The 22,531-nt window shown below is 33.7% G+C and overlaps 2 protein-coding genes and 1 long non-coding RNA gene across 6 annotated transcripts; all 3 read left to right on the top strand.

The window, feature by feature from the left end:
• The first annotated feature begins 555 nt into the window (after window positions 1-555).
• LOC111612359 lies at window positions 556-1,485 on the top strand. The gene is made up of 3 exons (XR_002754587.1): window positions 556-575; window positions 1,294-1,321; window positions 1,433-1,485. It is a non-coding gene; the product is annotated as an uncharacterized LOC111612359 (long non-coding RNA).
• Window positions 1,486-4,311: 2,826 nt separating this feature from the next.
• On the top strand, window positions 4,312-12,652 carry LOC111605827 (mucin-3A-like). Of its 2 annotated transcripts, XM_023324697.1 has the most exons (18): window positions 4,312-4,396; window positions 4,645-4,671; window positions 5,025-5,315; window positions 5,453-5,764; window positions 6,591-6,680; window positions 7,152-7,190; window positions 7,261-7,314; window positions 7,839-7,931; window positions 8,218-8,256; window positions 8,333-8,374; window positions 9,500-9,559; window positions 9,973-10,071; window positions 10,388-10,406; window positions 11,382-11,401; window positions 11,482-11,522; window positions 11,612-11,678; window positions 12,046-12,086; window positions 12,182-12,652. In XM_023324697.1, the coding sequence occupies exons 1-18, from the start codon at window positions 4,315-4,317 to the stop codon at window positions 12,272-12,274; spliced, it is 1,509 nt and encodes a 502-aa protein (XP_023180465.1). In that variant the 5' UTR covers window positions 4,312-4,314; the 3' UTR covers window positions 12,275-12,652. The 2 variants fall into 2 exon arrangements, with proteins under 2 accessions (XP_023180465.1, XP_023180466.1); XM_023324698.1 differs by lacking the exon at window positions 5,453-5,764.
• A 3,349-nt stretch (window positions 12,653-16,001) lies between these two features.
• LOC111605799 lies at window positions 16,002-20,854 on the top strand. 3 transcript variants are annotated; one of them, XM_023324563.1, is made up of 13 exons: window positions 16,002-16,064; window positions 16,304-16,333; window positions 16,525-16,815; window positions 16,971-17,285; window positions 18,098-18,178; window positions 18,787-18,870; window positions 19,304-19,372; window positions 19,734-19,752; window positions 20,140-20,159; window positions 20,261-20,295; window positions 20,390-20,450; window positions 20,625-20,665; window positions 20,762-20,854. In XM_023324563.1, the coding sequence occupies exons 1-13, from the start codon at window positions 16,031-16,033 to the stop codon at window positions 20,831-20,833; spliced, it is 1,152 nt and encodes a 383-aa protein (XP_023180331.1). In that variant the 5' UTR covers window positions 16,002-16,030; the 3' UTR covers window positions 20,834-20,854. The 3 variants fall into 3 exon arrangements, with proteins under 3 accessions (XP_023180331.1, XP_023180330.1, XP_023180332.1); XM_023324562.1 differs by having other exon boundaries at window positions 19,277-19,372; XM_023324564.1 differs by having other exon boundaries at window positions 16,007-16,064; window positions 16,677-16,815; window positions 19,277-19,372.
• The last annotated feature ends 1,677 nt before the right edge of the window (window positions 20,855-22,531 follow it).

Raw genomic sequence — 22,531 nt, 5'->3', positions numbered from 1 at the left:
AGCACAAAATATTAGTTAAGAGTTTATAGAGATCATTGAAATAAAAAGTGTATCTTGTAAAATGTTTTCCTTATTTAATTTTTCTCATTGTCAGAATCATTCACCCAAACAACAGTGACAGTTTTCACCACAGGTACGGTGAAATATTCTAAGAACATTAGCAGTAACCCAGAACATTGTGATGCATATATTTTGTTTAAGTATAGCAAAGCTGACAAAGAGTATCATAAGTGTTTCTCTTAACATTATGATAATTATACCAAACTTCTCTGTAGCAGCAGGTAGAAACTGGACAGCAGCCCCGTCTCCCTCTGCTGAGATGCTTTTATGGAGCATTGGATCAGGACTGGCTCTGGGTGGCATCATGTGTGCAGCAACATTTCTCTTCAGTCTCTGCAAAACTGGTGAGAATCAAATTACTATTTAGCTGTATTGATTTTTTATGTACGTTCGACTATAATCTTGCCATGAGTGTAGAAAACATTTCAGAAGTCATTAACTAATTATACCATCTTAATACAAGCAGGTTCACTTTGTTTCTTTTCCTTGCTTACAGAGAAACAGAAATCCAGGAGGTAAGAAAAACTAGATTTATTTAAATTTAACTATGCTATATGGGTTTTTGTTAGTACAGGGAAGACTTTTGCTTTGCTTTCACTCTTTTCAGTATTTATTTTGTTGTAATAAAAATATCAGATTTCTTAATATTGTCTCACATTGTTCAAATATACATTTAATTTAAAAATGTATTAAGATAAAGACTTTATTGCTTAAATATTGTTATATTGCTACCTAGTGTGCTGTGTGTCATTATTGCAGGGAGATTTTTTTTCTTTTTGTATTATACAAATGTTTAAAATGAGTGACGAGAAATATTACTGTAGAAAATGTTAGAAGCTTGTTTACCTGCTCTGACTAATGGTAAATATACATTTGCTGATGTTTCAAGTTAGTTGGAGGTTATAATAAAATCCATACAATCTGAAAACATGTGAAGTTGAAAAGCTTAAATTTCATAAATTTGAGCAGTAGTGAATAATCAAAGATTTAACAGAATACAAATGTGTCAAATAAAACTTTGCAAAAAAATTAGCAGAATTAGTCAGAATCTTGTCAGAGCAATAAGTCCTAAAGGATTAAGTTGGTTTCATTTATTAGCAAAGACCAGGATTAAAATATAAATAAAATATCAGATTTATCACCATAAGAACATTATTTCAGAAATATATTTCCATGTTGAGATTTTCCTTAACTAACAAAAACAAACTCTTCTAACTTTAAATTGGGTTTCAGTTTCCTTGCAGCGGCTGGGATAATAACGGTGAGTTACTGATTATCTGTGTTTATATCACTGAACTAGTGTGATTGTTCTGTATTGGATTAAAACTATTCTGACTTTATTTTATTTAACATAATGTTTGACCATCTGCAGGCTGATTGTGATGAAACCTACAACACTGTCATCTATTATGACTACAAAACTGATACTTGGTGAGTTTTTTCTAAAAGTCATTCTAACTGAATCATGATTTGACATTCAGGATTTCTTATGTTACTGCAAAGGAAATTAGATCCATTTACATCGTTTTCAAACTGAGCAGGTTAGAAAGTGTCACCATGACAACGTGTGCACATCTTATGAAAGTAAACATGAAATGTGAACAACTGAGCAGCTCAAACACAATCAGCCTTTATTTGATGAATAAAAAAGCTTTCTATAACTAGTAACTCTAACTAGTAACTCTAACTAATAAGGCAATAAATGTGATTTTTTAAAAATGCTAATGCTAACTGTGTTTTATTTTTTACAGAGTGATGATACATCAGCTGTGAGACACCATAAATGCAGCATTTCAAAAACAACTGTTCTTTTTTTTTATTGAATCTTACATTTGAATTATTTTCACTCTGTTTAATTTACAGCCATCTGCTAATTTCTTTCAGCTTTAAATATGCCAACGTTTTAGCTCAATAATGATCTTTATGAGTCTCGTAAGCATTTTATTAGGCTGATATAGAGACAGAAATGAACAAATTTACAAGGTGATGCATTTTGACTCACACAGTCTAAATCCTTGGCGTTAGAGAAAGATTTATCAATTATTGGAGATGAGAAATTTCTTCTGTTGAAATGTGACAAATGATCTCAGTAAAAAACCTAAAGAGGTTTAAAACCAAAACAAATGTCAGTCTTTTTTTTTCCCCTTGGAGAATTAATTTAACGAAACAAAGTCATTTTACAGAACTTTGTATTAACTGTTAACTGGATTTCTCTCTACTTAAACCTTTTCTGCTTTGCGGCAGATTAACTTTGCAAGATCATGAAACAATCTAGTTCCAGTGCCTTGCTAAAATATTTATATCACTTAAATGTTTTTCACATTGTGTCATTTTACCACCGCAAATGTCAGTGTATTTTCTGTAATAATGGAGAACACAGTAGCACATAATGAAAATGATACATGACTCTCAAAATGTTTTGTAAATAAAAATTTGAAATAAAAATATAGACAGTTTTAATTTGACATGATTTTGGGGGGATTGTCTGAAGAATAAAACAACATTTTTATTGTTTCTTCTGAACTTCTGGTTTGTTTTCAGTCTTGCCACAAATTCTTAGCTGGATTTAAGTCCAGACTTTAACTAGGCTGTTTTAACACATTAACTTGATTCATTGTAAAACTTTCCTTTGCAGTTCTGGTTGTATGTTTAGGTAGAAGATGAACCTCCAAACTAATCTCAAATAGATCTTTTGACGCCTCTACTGGGTTTGTTTTCTTGCTCTTGATTTAACATCACTTAACTTTTCATCAACTCTGACCGGTTTCCATATCTCTGGCGAGGAAAAAACATCCCCACATAATGATGCTGCTGCCACCACAGAAGGGAGTGGCAAGGTGCTGTTCAGTGGTTTCCTTTCACACAAAACATGTTGCATGTTGGCTAAAAAAAGGCCAAATTGGAGCTTTTTTCTACATCTTGCTGCATTTCCTGGCCTTATTGTGGTAAAATTGAAGAGAAAATATTTCAGGTTTTCTTCTTGCTGCTGTTCTGTGAAAGTCTGACTTGTGGAGTGAACAATTCATAGTTATCGTGTTGTAATGTTTCTCTAACTGAGCTGTTGGTCTTTGCAGCTCATCCAGAGTCATTATGAGCCTTTTCTGAGTAATGTGCTTCTTTTCCAGCATGTCTGTTTTGGACCGCCGTGTCTTGGTACCCAGGCTGTACTCTTTCCATTTCCAGACTTTACAGATTCTCCTTCATCTCTCGGCCGGGTTCCTTGGTCTCCGTTATGCCGTTTGTTTACTAATGATTTATAATAAACCTCAGATATTCATGGAAAAGCTGAATTTATACTCAGATCATGTTACACACTGATGGACTCTGGTTGACTTCTGAAAGCAGCAGGTTGAAAGCTACATTAATACCCTCAAATTATTCATACTGCCTGATTTAAAATGAATCTTACTAAATTAAAACATTATTTCTGAAGAGTCAGACATTAATAAAATTATTATAAAGTAAAATAAAATGAGCAGAAACTTTGAACAAGTAAAAATCGGTTTTTAGTTACTTGTTGTTAAAAATGTTGTGTTAAAATAATTTCTTTCATACTCATGAATCAACAGAAAACATGTTGTTACTGGAATAATTATTGATTTCCCTGATTGTTTCCACCGGTCTATTAATGATTAGTCTTCGTGACTAGAACGCCTCCTTGCCATCACCCTAATCTTTAGGTCCCTCTACTGATCCTCTCTCATATTTGAGGCAGGACTCTGACCTTAATATTACTTTATGCATAAAAACATTTATTATTAAAATTAAAACGCTACATTCAACCCAGGTTTGGTGTATGAATAATTTTGCCCTTAATTGAATAAGAAATGTGTATTAATAATCAAGTCAGCCTTAATAAAAACAATAAACAAAAGCCAACCTTCTTTCTCCACCGGCCTAGTTGTGTTTGGGGTCACAGTGGGGTTAATTACAGCAGACTGTGAACATGCATGATCACCATGGCAACGTGGGAGGTGGTTATAGCTCAGTTAAACTCAGGAACAAAGATAACTTTGAAGAAGATGAAACAGAGAAACTGTGTAGATGAGAAATACATTAAGAAAGTAAAAGTGAAGATACTTTGTACAGATGTAAGGAAACATAAGTGACTCTGAACATTTAGACTTAATCAAACACGGTGGAAGTTATAAAAGGTTGAACACGTTGTGTGTGATTGTGGGTTGTACCACTGAGTCATGTTGATGCTCTCTGTGGTTTTCCTGCAAGTAGTGAACAGAATAAGTCTCTGACTTCATGCAGTCAGACACTCATCTTCTCTGCAGGGTTGTGATCAGTTTCACCATGATAGGATGTCTAGTTTTTATTGTTCTTTTGGGTAAGTTAACTTTTCTACATTCTCTCCACATGAATGTGAGTTTTTACTGATAAATATAGACATTCACCACACTTAATTTGATTGGGTCATATGGGCTGAATGCTTTAGTTGTGTAGATTAGGCTGTGGTTTGCAAATGAAAATATTTGTACAAATTGTTCTTTTTTATTAAAATGCCCCAGTTCAGTGTAACTTTACAGTCTTTCAATTTATGCAAGTAAGTATTTTATTAAACTTTCTTTCAAACAGGTTCCTTTCAAGAGTTGCAAGTACAAGGTCAGTTTCTGATGTTTCTTATGTCCAGTTGTGTTATTACTTTGATCAGTTTAATATCTTAAAAAAATGTCTTTGTGAAAAAACAAACAAAAAAAACAACAACCTCCTTTTGAAACGTCCATGCTCCTTTTCAGACATGTTGTGTTGACTTTACTCTGTCGTTGTTTCACTGTTTTAATTGTTTCTATTCATTGATTTATTTATCTATTCTCAAGGTTGTTTCAGTTCTTGTGATTGGTTAAATCCAATCCAACATGTTTAATTTTATTACAGATTAAAGAATAATTTCTCAAAGGAAAATGTCATATTATCCATATAGTAACTAAACATTTGATCCTTTGTTTTTATTTCAGCTCTTCCTCAGGCTAAACTAACAGCGGATTCATCATTAATCAAAGACACAGATTCAGTCACATTAAGCTGTCGGGCTCCAGCTCGTGTTTCTGTGCATCAGTGTTATTTCTATGTAAATGGAGGAACTCAGACACATTTTCCCTGCATAAAGACATTTACAGGAACTGAGCTGCTGTGGATGAGAAAGAAAAGTTTACCCTCTGTGGCTGAAGTGAGATGTTTCTATACTGTAAACTATGGAACTGTAAATTCTCCATCTCCCCACAGTGATGTGTCCTATATTACTATAAGTAAGTGCTGCTTCAACTTCACATTTAAGTTTAGCTCTGTGATTTCATAGCTGTAATCTAATCATTAACTCTGTTTCAGTGGCACAACATATAACATATTTTATTTTGCCTGTTGACACTAATTACGTCCTCTTTAGGTCTGAAACCACAAATAACTGTAAACTATCGTAAGGGCCAGTCTGCTTTCGTTACCTGCTTTCTGCCTGGATCTGTGAAACAAGATACAACATGTAATCTGTACTTTGGAGAATCAAGTCGTCCAGCAGCAGCAACAATAATATCAAAAACCAGATCAAGAATCAATCAGTGGTTCTGCTGGACTGAGATTCAAGAAAATGAATTTTTGAGACATCTAGGTTTGGCTGAACAGAAGGAGGCCAGCTGTGATTATAGATTGGAAAGAGATGGGAAATCTTTGTCACCTCGTAGTGATCCATACAGATTAACCGGTGAGTCAAACAAAAACATAAATTTTTTGGTTCATAAGTCCCTTTAGTTTTTAAATAAGCCATGGACCCTCAAATGTTTGGTGTGATATCTGGCACCAAGATGTAAGCAGAAGATCATTTAAGTCCTTTAAGACGTGAAGTTGAGCCTCCAGGATCAAACTTCTTTCTCCAGAACAATGGATTAGACTGATCTGCTGAATTTTGAGTCCTCACCTCAATCTTGTTGGGTTTCTCCTGTAACCTTCTTTTGTCTTTTTAGATTTTTATCAGAGTGCTAAAATAATGTACCCTCACAACAAACTGATGTAATTTTGTCACAGCTTCCTGTCAGAACCAGCATTAATTTCTAAAATAATCTGAGCTACAGTAACTCATCTGTTTGGTCAGACCAGATCATGGATCTGACCAAACAAACTCTTTCTCCACTGGCACAATAGAGGCTGACCTCTCTAAACCTGGAAAACAGCAACTTTGGAGGTGCAGCTATAACAATTTGTCTGCCCATTTTACCTGATTTTAATAAATCAAGTTTCAGGGATAAAATGTTCACTTCTTGCATAACACCAGCAACTACAATAATGTAAAAAATAAAAATGTTTTGTTTGTATTTCTCGTTGATGATAATAATGTTGTTCCTGATTGATGAATAAAGTAATATTTACCATTTATTTATAAACTACATGACAAATACAAATAACCTTTCAATGAACTGTGAAAAAATCCTGAAGTAAGCATCAGCACATTTTAATCAGTTTTATGAAAGTAGCCTAAAGATTAATCATTTAGCTGCACTGGAAACTGAATGAAAATTTGTTTTCTATTGTAGGTATTGTGGAAGGAGATTTAACTGAGATCAGGAAAACAACAAGATTTATGAAGACCACAAGCTCATCGAACGCTGTTTTTCCCATCCAGGGTAAAGATGAAATATAGTTTAGAAAAATGTTGTTGTCTTTCTTTCTCTACTGAGGTAATAATATCAGCATCCCAATGTTTTAGTTTTCAGCAGGAGTAAACAGTCTAGTAAAGCAACTTTTAAACAGCTTAATCAAAGATCAGTGGCAAAGAGGGAAAAAGAAAAGTCACCAAAAAAACAGCAATAATTAAATGAAGCTTTAGAATTTATAGCAATTGTTGAAATTAAAACTATCTTTGTTCAACCTTTTTTTATTGCATCAAATGCCATTTATACCTCTGTTATAAACGGCTAAAAATCTTTAAAAAATATGCCAGATTATTTACTCCGGACATTGAATGATGATCTAATATTGGTTATTTAACAGTAAATGTTGTAGTTTGGATGACAGCAGAATAAACACTAGTTTATGAATGTCAACAAATGCAATTCAAGTTTTCACAAATCCACTTCTCTTCATTTTCTCAACAGAATCAGTCACCCAAAGAACTGTCACAGTTTTAATCACAGGTATGGTGAAATATGACAAGAATAACAGCAGTGAACCAGGACATTGTAAATTTTTTTATATTATTTTTAGGTACAACAAAGCTGACAACGAGTATCTCCAGTATTTCCACTTCTACTAAGTCAGGTAGGAAAATGTACTAATGTGTAATAATCAGCCATAACACTGAGACTATATTGTAAAAATATGTATAAACAAGCCTATTTTAACGGGATTTATTGTGTTTTAATCTGAAAATAATGCAAAGAATGCAAATGTGATGTGATTTTTACTTTAAGGATTACATAATTTATAAAATGACAGAGAAGCATCTTTTGATTTACAATTGAATGTAAACTGATGTAAAATAACATTAAAAAACACAGAATATATCTACAAAAATAGTTGTTTGAATAAGTACAGTCCAGAAATTATTCATTAGATTAACAACAAATAAACATTTAATGGGTTGCCCTTTTAGCTTCAGTCGTATTGAAATAAACATAACAAATGTTTTCTTTCTGTCTAAAATATCCCGTTGACTAACAGGTGCAGAAATTAAGAAATAATCTTTTGTTCCCTTTTCTTGTCTATGTTAAAAAAGCTTTGTTTCTCTGGTGTAAGTTTTATTTATTTATTTGACTGACTGAAAATCTGTTTTCTAATTTTAGGTCATGTGGAAGGAGAATTAACTGAGATCAGCAAAATACCAACAAGATCTACGAAGACCGAAAGTTCATCAGACGCTGCTTTGCCCATCCAGGGTAAAAATGAAATACAAAAAAGTTATTGCCTTGTTCTCTGTGAAATAATGTCAACATCTCAATGTGTTGGTTTTACAATTTGCAATTGTGTTATTTGAGCAGTTCAACATTTACTCTTATTTTGTTCTTACTTCTCAGGTTAACTCGATGTTTGAACATTATTCTACCTATAATCTATCAACACTTATTTTCAATCACCTTCAGCACTTTTCACGTTTCTTGAAAATTAATTGAGATAAGTTTAGATCTGGTTTCACAAATTAACTTCCTTTTATTTTCCCAATAGAATCAATCCCTTCAACAACTGTCACAGTTTTCACCACAGGTATGAGGTGAATATGCCAGAATAACAGCAGTGACCCAGAACATTGTGATAGCTTCATGTTTTTTTTAATGTTTAGGACCCAGAGAGCCGACAAAGAGTAAGACCACTTCTACACCAGGTAGGAAAATCTATTATTGCATTAATCAGAAATAAAATTCAGATTATATTCTGAAAATATGCATAAAAACATGCTATTTGTGTAATTAGATTTTTTTCTCTGTTGCGTTTTACTCTGACAAAAAGGTCTGAACTGCTTTCTCTCCCGGTACAAAATAAATAATATCAACACAAAATGGTCCAGAACTGTGGAGAGGCAGGAAAACAATACATGACTGTGCATTTCTATTTAGTCCCCAATACACTAATGCCCCCAAATAAAATATGTTGTGACCAATGGCCTTGGCTACACTAACTGGATGCCACAGTTTACTGTTTGCAGTTTACTACGAACCAAGTAGGGAATATGACACAGTGTGGAAGAAGGTGTTAAGGTCAGGGGCCATATTGTTTTGTAATGATGCACTGGGACAAAACCAGAGCTAACTGGTCCCTTGGACAAATTTACTTTCAGACCTTCACAGTTTTACTTTACATAATCTCTTCACAGATGCTCTCCATTCAATCTGTTTGGGTTTGAGCTGTTTAACGATGAAGAATAAATGAAAATTTCAGTGTTCAAATGTGCAAAGTTGGTAGAAAGACACGCCAAAAGTCTTGAAGCTGAAACTGCATTAAAAGATGGAAATGCTCAAGACCTCACACATTTTGCACTAAAACACAAAACTTGTCTCGTTCCTGGACTTCATGATGCCTGAATATTCATGAGTTGTTTATTGTTTCTTGAACAAATTAATGTGGCACTTTCAGCTCTGGAAATTGCAATAAAGAATGAATAAGACTTGTAGCGGTCCACGGTTCTCTTTATATGAAACCTTTGAATTTGACATTTTATTTTATTCTGAGATTTAGTCAGAACAATATAAATATTAACTTGCCAGAAATAAATCTGATGTTCTCAATAAAAACAGAAAAAGTATAGCTTGATTTAATGTAAGAAAGTAAAAACTGTTTATATTCTTAAGTATTTTAATTATTTTAAGTAGGACTTTTGATGGACCAAATAACTGTTTTTTCCCCCTAAAGTTACAAAATAGGAAGAAATATCTATTCATAAAATGTTTTCACAAAACAAACTTTATGTATATTTCACTAAAACATTTATTTCATTTCGTGTTTGTTTTAGCTTCTTCAACTGTTACTTCCACATCTCAAAGGACGACAAATGTGAATTTTATATTCATAGGTGAGACTCCAATTTTACTATCGGTGTTTAAATTGTCATTTAACTTTTTTATATTTTAAAGTGCAGCTGTTTTATATTGTCCATCCTGCAGCAAGATGTTTAAACTAAAGTGGTTAGTGTTTACAGAAACACTAACCACTAGATTCTAAAGACGAATCTTGAAGTTTCTAAATGTTTCCGCTGAATGCATCACTGTGCATTAAAGTCCAAACAACACTGTGCTTTTCAAATTATACCATGAATTAAAATCCATACAGCATTTTTGCTCGTGAAATTGATAAAAATCCTAATACTTAAATTTTTGAAGACAGATTTTGAGATATGAAGAATGAATGCATCTAGTTGAGTGTTGCAGCAACGCAGCGATTCTTGTGAGAAAGCCGAAGTGAAACTTGTTGATGACCTTTAAACAGATACGAGGATATTGGCAATTGCAGCAGCGGTGGTGGGTGGAGTGATTGTGGTCTCCATTCTGGTGGTGGCAGCGTGTCTCATAGCCAAAAGAAGAACTGGTGAGAAACTAACACCCAGCTGAGTTTATAAATAATTTTCAAAAAAATCTGACCACTTACAGCTACCATGACTACCGTGAAAGGAGGATATGGATAGTGTGCAGAAGTTATTTTTAAATGTCAACTAACTATTTATAGCAATGTTAGGTTTCTGGTTTTATACAGTGAATACAAAGGTTTTAGATATTAATTTAGAGATGCATGGCAGCATTAAAACATAAGTATAAGCCATGAGTCATAGAGTGTAAATTGCTAGTTATCCTTGTTTTACTAGTGGAATAAAATAATCTGAGTCAATCTGCTTCTTGTTTCTCAGGAAAAGGTTTGCACAACAGGTAAGACTTTCTTGTTCTCATCAGGTTCTTATAAATGAACGCTCACTGACAGCTGGGCATGAATTTGTTAAATGGTGAAAAAAGTTTTATGCATGTTGTTTAAATTAAACTTTAAATGAAACATTTAAATGATTAACATACAGACATTTTGGGGGGGCCGTGGGAATAAAGGTTCTTTCTGTAACTCATGGGACCACCAGCTGCTTTAATAGTGTGAGATTAATTCAACATCCTATCTATATAAAGATTTCCACACACAGATTTCAAACCAGCAGCCATTTGGTGTCTGATGTTAATGTCCACCTGGGAAAAGAATCAACTCAACACAAGATTCAGCCTGAAATTGAACTTTGAGTCAAATATGAAACTTGCGTTACTGTTTTTCCTGACTGAACACCATGTGTTTGTCTTGACTACATCGTTCCGTCATTTTTTCTCAACATATTATTCTTTGCACTATGTAATCCTTAGAGGTTACAGAGCTAAAAGTCAATCTACTCTGACAAATCTACCAGCTTTGTTTTCTGTTTGTTTTATTTTTACCTATGATGGAATTTAGTAACATATATTATAGGTAAAATTATGTTTTATTAAGCAGGAGATCCTATTATTTCTATGAAAATCACAGTAGTAATCATTTCTATTAATGCAAATAGTTTACCCTCATGGGGATTATAATGTCATTTAATGATAGTTCAGAGAAAAAATAAAGTTATTAGTTATTTTGCCTTTGGGTCTTCACAATATTGCTTCCAGTCAAGGAGATTTGCTTGGTTTTATTTATGACTGTCATTTTTCTTTTCTTTAAATTCTAAAAGATTTTACTTTTAATTCAAATTTAATCTCAGAAGGTTTTATATTTTGTTTTTGCTGAAATGCTTGCTTACAAAGAACATACTTTTATTAGTCTACATCATATTTAGTTTTGCTGCACACACTGACTAAATAAATCTGTTTTTGTTCATCTTTCCACAGAAAACAAGCCAACCTTAAAGGTAATAATATATTTGTAGGGTACTGAAACACCAATGTTTGTTATTCTTATATAATAAACTATATTTAATTTATGTTGCAGATCAGAGTGTGTGGATGAAAGTGACTGATAACACAGAGATGGTAAATAAAATATATTTTATGATGAGTATTATCTCATTATCTCGCTTGGATTTTTCTCTCTTCATTTTTCCTTTTCCTCATATTTAAAGTTACCACTAGATAAAGATGGCGTCTATAGCGTCATCACATCTGCACCTGCTGCTGATCGTCCTGCAGGTGAGTTTATTAACTTTTATGCCCACTTGAAATTTATCTGAAAATACATCAGCAATAAAACGATTCCTAAATGGAAAATAAACTCTATGATTTGTTTTTTAAAGTTTATGTAAATGTTAACCAGAAATGTTTGTGACTTTTCTTTTAAGCCTTTTGAGACACATACACTAAATACGTGATTATTATTATTATTATTACTGCTTAGTGATATTTAAAAAATATTTAATACATTCATCCAATGACTGATCTTGAAGTGAATATATGTAATTTATACTGTCTAAATTTGCAGAAATAATGGATTCACACAAAAAAATAAACAGTCAAACCGGCTATTGACTCATGTTAGTTACATTTCCTTATTTTTCAGGTCCTGGGAAACCTGCCAAAGAAAAACCACAAACTGAAGATGTACGAGACATTTATCCAGAAAAGATGTTTGTTGATCTTGGCAGGAAATGTTATGAATGTAAATAGTTCTCATTGCTGCTGTTTTTATTTTCCAGTCTGACGTCTACCACGTGTACTGCACCATCCCTGATTTACCTCCTCCATCAACCAGGGATGACCGGGTGTACTGCCTGCTGCAGAATCACTGAAACACATTTTCATGGAGAAAAAACTAATTCCCTGAAGATAATCATTAGTTATACTGTATAACGCTGCACTATTTTGTGCAGAGATGATGTTATGCAAAAGACTTTTGTTACAGAAACCCAATGAGGAACATGTTAAAGATTTGGATATTCATCCCAGCAGATCAAAGAAAAACATTTTATTTTACTTTCTCATCTCGAACTTGACAAGTAGATTTAATTCTGTGATTTATGTCAGCTCAATATCAAAATTTGTTTTTAATTTAAATAATTTGTGAAAACTGTTTTACCCAGAACTCCTTTGTACTTATGTGTTTCTGTGGATGCTGCGCACATCAGGTGTGTTTGGCTCTAATTAAAATGTGTTACTGTTAAACTTCAGGAGCTTCATAAACTGGTCTGTTGAGCTGTTTCTTTACATTTAAGAAAATCAATCAATCAAATTGTATTTGTATAGCACATTTCAGCATCAAGGCATTTCAAAGTGCTTTACATCACATCAAACACAGAAACACAATGCAACATAGAATCAACAATCAAAACACGACATTAAGTCAAGTTCCATCAATAAATTTGTAATTGATTACGTTTGCAGAAATTTGCAAAAACATATGAAAAACACCAAAAACGTGATTTCAGCCAAAGTGTTTAGGATACAAATGTTTTCGAAAAACAAAGAATAACCTTGTACATATTCCGAATTTGACAGTCAGCACAAAGGGCAGAGTTGATTTTAATTTTAAACCCAAAGCTTTGCTGTCAGTCTAACAAACTTTTACACACTTTTATCTTGTGATGCTGTGGCCAGCGTGCGAGTCGCTGCATAGCGGGCGGTTTTTCTGAGAGCTTTTCTGAAACTTCAAACTGGTGAAAAAGTCAAAGAAGTGAAATGGAAAAAAACTGTTTCAGAAAATTCACATTGTTTATCTTCATTAGCTGCGTAGCTGCTGTTCATCTTTTATTTCACAATGTTTTATTCTTATTTTAAGCTTCACAATTAAGTGCATCATAACTCAAATCGATGTTTTTTATGGGTTGGATTTTATCTGAACAGAAATTGTTACATTTAACAGAAGTTAAAACACTGTAAAGGAAAAAAAAAGGCAAACTACATTGCATAAAGACGCTCAATAATGAAAGAAAAAAAATTGTATTAAACATTTTAATACATATTTTTGTATGAATTTGTGAATTTTTCTCAGTTTGCAGACTGATAATTTCCTTGAAGGGTCGGCTCTTATGTGATATTAAGAAGCCCTTAAGTGGCCGTTAAGTTTAAAAAATATATTTTGAGCAAAGACTACACATCCCATATTCATGACTTTATTATTAGTTGGCTTCAGACTTACTGGAAAGTTGTTACTGGAACGCACAAATAAGAGTTCCTGGATCCTGTTGCTACAGGAACTGACTCAAATGAATCCCTGCCTCTGTTCCTTATTGCTGTAAATATGGAGCCCATACCACATGCTTTTTAGAGAACTGCACTGCATTTCATCCAATGCAGGACTGCAGATAATTTTTTCCATTTCAATCGGCAGGTGGGTGGCAGAAACGGTCAGAGTGCCTTTCCTGTGAGAACCATACACATCCCTGTGTGTGGGAAGCTGGAGTGGTTTCTCTCTTAATGTGAGATAAAAACTGAGGATTTGTGTTTAATTTTCTATTACATTTTTTGATCTCAAAAAAACTGAGTTTGTCATACTTAAATTTCTATACACAGATAAAAATACAATCACATTTCTAGATGTGAAACAGAGCAGACAGATTTGCAGCCGTTGAAAAGTTAATGGTTTTCATCCTGAACAACTGCTGTGGTTTAAATACTTTACTCAGGCTGTTAGATTTGCCTTATATTAAAATTTGTGATTAAAAAAGTCAACATGATCATCCACTTGATGGCGCCAAAAAGTAACTCTAGTCTGTGCAGCACCTAGAAAATAAATTATAGTAATTAAATATGAGTATTCTCAGTGAAAAAAATAAATAAATATATATATATATATATATATATATATATATATATATATATATATATATATATATATATATATATATATATATATATATATATTTACAGTTATGAGTCTTTAAAACAGAATTGGGAGGACATGGAAAAGGCCATTTGAATTCACTCTTCGTTGTGATTTATTTGTTGTCTACGATGTACTTCTTCACTGGTAAATTGTGTTCATAATGTCTTTTGGTGCTTTATTTAGTAAAAGGTATTATTTGCAGTTACACTGATGATTATTGACATTAAACGTTTATGTTGCTCTACATTTATACAGAACATAAAAGAAAGGTAATTTGCACAAAGTGGCTGAAAATCACAGCTAGAATCCAAATATACATTTATACTGTATTTACCAACTTTACTTAACCTGTGCAACTAGTTTGTCAGACTGCAGGACGGTGGCCCTTGAGGACTGGAGTTTGACACCTGTGCTTTAGATGAACTCTGATGTTCTTGAGTGGAAACTTGAAGTGAGCGAAGCTCATCCCGACACCAGTAAATAGTGGTTTATTTGGGGATGAATGAAAAATACACTCTTTGCTTTTCTGAGGCAGGCTGTGGATATTTCTTCCAGAAAAGACACCAAGATTTTCTCTCACTGAGAGCATTGTGTAAATCTGTGTGCATGCATGGGCGCTTACACTGAAGGTCCTTTGATGTGTGCAAAAACCAAACACTGTACACTTGCAGCTGCACAGCATGAGATGTAATCTTCACCTTAGAGAAACAGCAAATAACTGTATCAAACTTTGTGTCATGCTGCTTCTATGTTAATGTCTTTATTTTATCAATTTTCTGAAGATTCTTTTTCACAGCACAACATAAAAGCTGGCTGTAACTTTCCAGGTTAGAACGTGCATTTCGTCTCTGTTTCTGTTTCTGTGCTGTTGCTATCAGTTCACTGAAACAGTTTGTAAAATTCATTTTATGTTTTATTTGCATGTCCAGTAAAAACATATTTCCTTTTGTTTTTTTCTAGATTATCCCTTTGGTCTCAGAGACGTTGTAATCAGTACGTCACCAGAACAACAGAAAAATGTAACTACATCCAGTTAAAATCATATATTTTTTGTTTCTTAAAGCACTAGCTTGCTCATCCATAGTGCAATAAAATTCTATTTATAAAACCATTTTTATTTTTATTAGTTTTCTGTTTCTGTTTCAAAAGCTAAAAATGTTTCGTGAAACAAAAAACATTGTGCAGTGTGTAAAGCCAACTACCTTGCATTTTATCAAATCTAAAGAGATGAGTTTGGACACATAACCAGTGAAGAATAATGGTTTGTTCATCCATCCATCCATTTTCTGAACACAGTTGGGTCGGGAGGCGCTGGTGTCTGTCTCCAGCTAACGTTCTGGGCGAGAGGCGGGTTCACCCTGGACAGGTCGCCAGTCTGTTGCAGGGCTAATAGTTTGTTGCTCATTCATAATATAACAATTAATAAGATGCTTTGATAAGAACACCTAATGGTCAATACCTTCAGCCTGAGCATTACCATTGAAATGTAACCAATGGCCATGATAATCAAACAGGGGATATCAGTATTAAAATTAAAGTATTTGTCCTTGAGTCCATTTGCACTAAAATCTGCTTTGATGTTGCTTTTGGAGTGAAGCTGTTTCCCCTCTGAGTCGCCTGTCAGTCATGTTTGTGGGTTGTATCTTTGAGTTCTTCTGATCTTCATGCTGTCAGATGCTTATCTTCTCTCAAAGGTTATGAACAGCTTAAGTCTGCCTTCACCATGACGGGATGCCTGGTTTTTATCATTCTTTTGGGTAAGTTAATTTTCTTACTTTCTCTCAACATCAGTGAATTTTCACTGATAAATATAAATGCACACAAATATAACTTTGTTTGTTCTCACTGGCTTTGTTGTGCAGTTTATTCTGAGAATAATGTGCTGTTTGAAAGTCACAGTATGTGATTGTGACTTTATAATGTGCCAGTTAATCCTGTTTATAGATAAAGCTTTTCAGTATAGATAAATATTGTGTTAAATTCTTCTTTCAAACAGGTTCTTTTCGTGAGGTGCAAGTCAAACAAGGTCAGTTTCTGACGTTTTTTTTGTCCAGATGTGTTATAACTGTGCAATTTATTACTGCTAGTAAAGTTACCTAATATCTTAAAGGCTTAGCACAAAGCTTTTCTTTTAATTTCAGATCAAAGAATAATTTACTATTGGAAATGTGCTAATCTTGATGTATCAATACTTGATCCTCTGTTTTTATATTTCAGCTCTTCCTCAGGCTAAACTAACAGTGAATTCATCAATAATCACAGAAACAGATTCAGTCACATTAAGCTGTCGGGCTCCAGCTAATTTTTCTGTGCATCAGTGTTATTTCTATGTGAATGGAGGAACTCTGACACCTTTCTCCTGCATGAAGACGTTTACAGGAACTGAGCTGCTGCTGATGGCAAAGCAAAGTTCATCCTCAGTGGCTGAAGTGAGATGTTTTTATATTGTAAATTATGGGGATAGAAATTCTCCATCTCCTGACAGCGATATGGCCCGTATTACTATACGTAAGTGACTGCCTCATTTTTAAAAAAGTTAACGACTGAGTTTTATTTATGAAAACTTGTCAAAGTTTAACGGGAAAAGTTATCAGCTCTGGTTTTCTGCCACAACATATAAACTATTTTACTTTCCCTTTTTACACAAATGACTTTTTCTGTAGGTCTAAAACCACAGCTGAGTGTGCACTATGTTAAAGGTATGTACTCTCTCTTCCTTTGCTTTCTGCCTGAATCCGTGAAAAACGCTACAACATGTAACCTGTACTTTGGAGAATCAAGTCATCCAACTGCAACAACAACAACGTGGAAGACGAAGAGCTCAGAAACCGGTCAGCGGTTCTGTCGGATTGTCATTGAAGAAAATGAATTACTTTGGCGTCTACGTTTGGTTCAGCAGAAGGAAGTCAGCTGTGATTATAGTTTGAAAGGTGACAGGAAAACTTTGTCACTTCGTAGTGATCCATACAGCTTCAGAGGTGAGTCAAACATGACATGAATACAGTAAATGCTGTAAAAATATGTTTTTATTTTTAATAAAGCCATGGACCCTCAAGGTGCAGTGTCTGGATCTGGCACCAATATGTAGATTGTTTAAGTCCCATGAGTTACGAGGTGGAGCCTCCAAGATCAATCTTGCTCGACCAGCATGTCCCACATGTACAGACAGGTTTTAAACATTATTATAATTATGAACATATTGCAATTGTTTTTTTTACCAAAATATTTTTATTGGGATTTTCCACTTTGAAAATACAGTCATGCACAAGTCTAAGCAAGCATCTTATAGACATCCTACATGACAGTAAGTCGGAGAAATGGAAAACAAATTGAAACGTTGAATAAACCAAAACAAAAACAAAAAACACACAGCTTCTCAAAACAGCTGGGGAAGCAGATTGGATGCAGTTGTACATGTATATTCAGCGTGTCACACTGCAGGTTTCAGCAAATCAAGGGTTAAAAAGCCCTGATATCTTCTCAAAAACATTATTAGGATTTCCTAATATATGCTATTCTTTTCAGAGGCAAATTAAAAGATATCTGCTTTAACCACTTGGTGGCGCTAAGTCTGTTGACATTTTTCCAACCCAAAGCTGTACACTTTTTTTTGTTCCAGAAAACAGGTTTATGTATATGAAAGTACATTCTATTTTAGTAAAATTACATTTCTTAGTGCAGAAAGCTGATAGGAAATATTCCGAAGTCAGTTTTACAAAAAAAATTAGAGATTCTTTATTTAGTTACACTTAAAACTGAAAACCTGTTTTCTATTCGTATGTTGTGGAAGGAAAAGTAACAGAGATCAGGACAATACCAACAAGATCCACAAGGACCGCAGGCTCAGTGGACTCAGTGTTTCCCACCAATGGTAACGATAAAATATATTTTAGAAAAATGTTATTGTCATGCTACCTGAGATCACAATGTCAACATCCCAACATTTTGGTTTTCAGCAGATTGCAGGAGTAAACAGTTTAGTAAAAGTAATTTTCCCTTTAATCAGCTCAATGTTGTAGTGAGAATGAGAGAAATTGCTGTAGCACAAAATATTACTGAATAATTTACATGTTTTAAGGCAGTTTCACTTCTGTCAGACTGTCCAGGGAAAATGTAGCTTCCCACCATCAATGCATGAATGGATGAATGTGGTGTCCAGTGTATTGTTTAGATTAAACAAAGACATATATATAAGACATATATAAGTATAAGTTAGTGAACAGAGCCACAATTCTGAATATAACACCATGTCATGCTTTATAGATCTTTATATTTTGTATTTAATTGGAAAAACCATGAATTATTTGATCTGTATTAAACACAAATCTGTTTTTAAAAGGACATTTTATCAACCAAAGAAAATAGTTTATTTTTTTAAAATGGGAAAGAAACATGTTTTTTTTAAGATGTCTATGAAAAGCAGATGTCATCTGGTTTACATCTGATTCAAATATTAATTTGATCTCATCTCTGTTTTAGTGTCTTCAAGTGTCACTTCTAATTATAAAGTGGCAGAGATTACAGAAAAAGCAGGAAGTCACGAACCTAAGGGCAAAAATATAGGTGAGATTCTTGTTTTACTGTCAGTATTAAGATGTTTCTGTTTATGTTTTATCCTTGTTTTTTTTAAATACAGCTGTTTAATATTGTGCATCCTTCAGTAAGATATTTAGACTATTCAAGGTTTATAACCTCTTGAATCTAAAGAAGCTCACGTTTTCCGAATGGTTTCTGCTTTATGCATCGCTCTGCATTACAATATGAATTATATTCTTCTGTAGTTTAGTTATTTTCAACTTGAAACATGAATTAATATGCACGTAGTATTTTAGTTTTTGACATTTATGTAAATCTTAGTAGTAAAATCTTAGCTGACAGATTTTTTAGATTTGAAGTCGGATGATGTTGCAGCAACTCAAAGCGATTGTGGTTTGAAAGTCAAAGTGAAACTTTATGACCTTTAAAACAGACATGAAGACTTTAATTATCACGACAGCTGTGGCTGGAGTGATTGTGATCTTCATCTTGATGGCAGCAGCGTGTTTCAGAGCCAAAAGGAGGACTGGTGAGAAACATTTAAACTTTTATTTAATAAAGGAGATCCATTAAAAAGTTTGTCTTTGACTTTGCTGAGAATTTTTTACAAATAAAATCCAATATAAAATCAAACCTCTTACAGCTACAGCGACATACTGCAGATATAATATGTTTGATAAAAGTTTAAATATAATGGATGTTTGTAAGTTAAGAAATAACATTTAGAGCAAAGACACTTAGACTGTTTTGCTGAACACAAGCTTTTTAAATAAATATGAAATTAGTGAAGTTCAGCAGCATAAAAACAGAATTTGAAGTCTTGAGTTGTGGAGTGTGAATGGTTAAGAACAACTAAGTCATCTGATTCAGTCTACTTTTTATTTGTTCAGAAAAGGGATCACACAAGAGGTAAGGCTTTCTATTATTGTTCTTTTTATCAAATTCAGGTTCTGATAAATAAACATAAATCTATTAACGGTATGTTTAGAGAGAAATATAAAGTTACTGGTTTATCTGACTTTGTGGATCTGTGGGCCTTCATAACATTGCTTTAATTTATGGATATTTAAAAGCTTTCTTAATGGCCAGATCTCTTTTATCTTTAAAATTAATTCATGTTTTAATGGGTTTTTTAAAATTTTACCTCAGAAATCAGAAGGTTTTGTACTTAGTTTCCTCTGAAATACTCGCATGACAGGGAATAAACTCCTAATTTGTCTAAATCTGATTTTGCTTTGCTGCTCAGTGTAATAACTGACTAAATAAATCTGTTTCTTTTTTTTAACTTTTACATAGAAAACAAACCAACATTACAGGTAAAACACATCTAGGATCTTGAAATATCTACTGTTTTTCCTATTAACTTATAATTAGTCTCTATATTTCTGCTTATGAATCATGTTAATGTCTGTTTTAGATCAGTCTGTACAGATGATTGATGACACAGAGATGGTAATAAACGATTTTTTGAGTCATTCACATTGCATTATCTTGTTTGCATTTTTTATTTATTTTCCATTGACATGATCTTTTCCGTTGTTTCAAGTTACATAGTGATGCCGTCTACAGCATAATCACATCTGTACCTGCTGCTGACTCGTCTACAAGTGAGTTTCCTTAATTTGATACCCACTTGAAGTCGATCTAAAAATACATTTGCAATAAAGTATTTCCTAAAAATAATTTATACAGTTTTTATATTTACAGAAATCATAGATTTGTTCACATAGAAAGTGAACTGTCAAACCTGATACTGTTAATTGTGTTTTCTACTTTTTCAGATTCTGGAAAATCCGCCGTTGAAGATTCTTCAGCTGAAGACGTACGAAAATATGATCACAAAAAAAGAGATGTTTGTAAACTTAACTTGTGTGTAAATGTTAGAAATGTAAAAAATCCTGCTGTTTTTGTTTTCCAGTCTGACGTCGACAGCCTGTACTACATCATCCCTGATTTACCTCCTCCATCATCTACGGGTGACAGGGTGTAGAGCAGTGGGCTGCAGTCCCAAAGTACCGGAGTTCTGCAGCTTTTAGAAGTATCTCTCTGCTTCGTTACACCTGGCTCCAATATTAGCTCATCAGCAGAGCTCTGTGGAGCTTGACTGCATGTTAGTGAGGAAGTTTTGCCTTTTAATTCAAACGTGTCGGACAGAGGACACATCTAAAGGTTATCTGGCCCTTAAGTCCACTCATGTAGAAACTCCTGCAGAAGCAATGAAATACAGATGTTTTGTGGAGAAGAAACAATAAAGTTTGAAGATAATTAGCTGTACTGTATCACACCACTTAACATGTGTCGTAGTTAGCTCTGAGGTGTCATTCTGTGAAAGGATTTTTGAGAAAAAGGGCCATGCTGCTCCCCACAAGATGCCGCCCTGGGCAGTTGCCCATGTCGCTCATATCAGAAATTGCCCAACCTATTTATTTCAGAGACGTCTCATGCTCATATTTTATGAGGGAAACTTGCCTTTCTGTCTCTTTGCACCTTGGTCAGAATAAGTTGTTTTTAATGTGCTTGATAAATGCATTTTATTTAGTTTTGACCTCTGTCTGAGGAGTTTTATGAGCAAATAGACTCTTGCTGTCTGTCTATTTAGGTTATTTTAACTTTCCTGTACTATACTAGGCAGATTTGTTAACTGGAAATTTAGACTATCATTAAATCTTGTTCTATTTGTTTCTTGCTGAGTTTTTTTTTATTTAGTTAGTCTTGATTAAACACTTTGTGTCCTTAGGTCTGATGAGAAATTGGCTGTGCTCTGCAGGCTTTATTGTTCATTGCAGTTTGATCCTCTCTTGTTTTATGGATGAATCAATAACACAGTGATGAACTAACAGGTTCAGATGAATCCTGGTCATGTAGAAGATGACCGGCAGTTCAGATGGAATATTTTTATAATACAATTTAATCTACACCATGAATTTAAAGAACTTTAAAGGTAATTTGAAAACTCTTAATATTTTATATTTGACCTTAGAAAATGGAAATGTTCCTAAATAAAGGATTGATTGATTGAGCACACAGACAGTGACAATGCTCAACATGGCTGCCAATGGCAATAATAATTATAAATACCAATATTAATTATGACAATGCAGTTACAGAGAGTATATTATTTTAACAGGTGAGTTTTGAGTCTTAATATGAACATCCTAAATTTATCTTTCATTTATTTCCTGAACAAGTAATCAGTTGCTTCTAAACTTTTGTTGGGGAATTTGTTCCCTGTGTGTTAGCCTGCTACGCCCTTTGTAAAGCTACACTGTCAATCAGCAATAATTTGGGTTATTGGGAGAAAAAAAACCTGAGAAAAGCATAGTACATCTGCAAATTGTGTAAAAGGTTATTGTTTTTTGTGGTTTCTGAAGAGCAGATGGTCGACTGTGACGTCTGCTGCCCTCTTCCTGAGCGTCGTGATAAAACTGCGGCAGGGTAAAACAGTTAAATCTAGTTGAAACGTTGCCAAAAGAAATAGAAATTAAACAAACATTGTTGCTCCACGTCCAATGACCCATACTGTACATGCACATGTGGCCAAGTGGTTCATGAGTATCTCTAAACTTTCAGTTCTTCAGGCCAAACCACAATTGGATTGGTGTCTGGATTCTGGTCAGTAGGTGTGTCCACTTCAGATAATGCGGATTCTTTTTCCCAAAACAACTTTTGAAACCTAATGTGGGTGAAG

Source organism: Xiphophorus maculatus, chromosome 20 (genome assembly GCF_002775205.1).
Source record: "Xiphophorus maculatus strain JP 163 A chromosome 20, X_maculatus-5.0-male, whole genome shotgun sequence".
Classification (NCBI taxonomy): Eukaryota; Metazoa; Chordata; class Actinopteri; order Cyprinodontiformes; family Poeciliidae; genus Xiphophorus; species Xiphophorus maculatus.
This window is presented reverse-complemented; position numbering and strand designations above follow the sequence as displayed.

What these genes read in the sequence shown, in the direction of transcription:
- LOC111605827 (XM_023324697.1), top strand. Translation starts at nt 4,315, where the DNA reads ATGCAGTCAGACACTCATCTTCTCTGCAGGGTTGTGATCAGTTTCACC. An exon ending in TCAAGAGTTGCAAGTACAAG is followed by an intron (nt 4,672 to 5,024) that starts GTCAGTTTCTGA and finishes TTTTTATTTCAG; the next exon opens with CTCTTCCTCAGGCTAAACTA. An exon ending in AAAAACCACAAACTGAAGAT is followed by an intron (nt 12,087 to 12,181) that starts GTACGAGACATT and finishes TTTATTTTCCAG; the next exon opens with TCTGACGTCTACCACGTGTA.
- LOC111605799 (XM_023324562.1), top strand. Translation starts at nt 16,031, where the DNA reads ATGACGGGATGCCTGGTTTTTATCATTCTTTTGG. An exon ending in TATGGCCCGTATTACTATAC is followed by an intron (nt 16,816 to 16,970) that starts GTAAGTGACTGC and finishes CTTTTTCTGTAG; the next exon opens with GTCTAAAACCACAGCTGAGT. An exon ending in TGATTGATGACACAGAGATG is followed by an intron (nt 20,296 to 20,389) that starts GTAATAAACGAT and finishes CGTTGTTTCAAG; the next exon opens with TTACATAGTGATGCCGTCTA.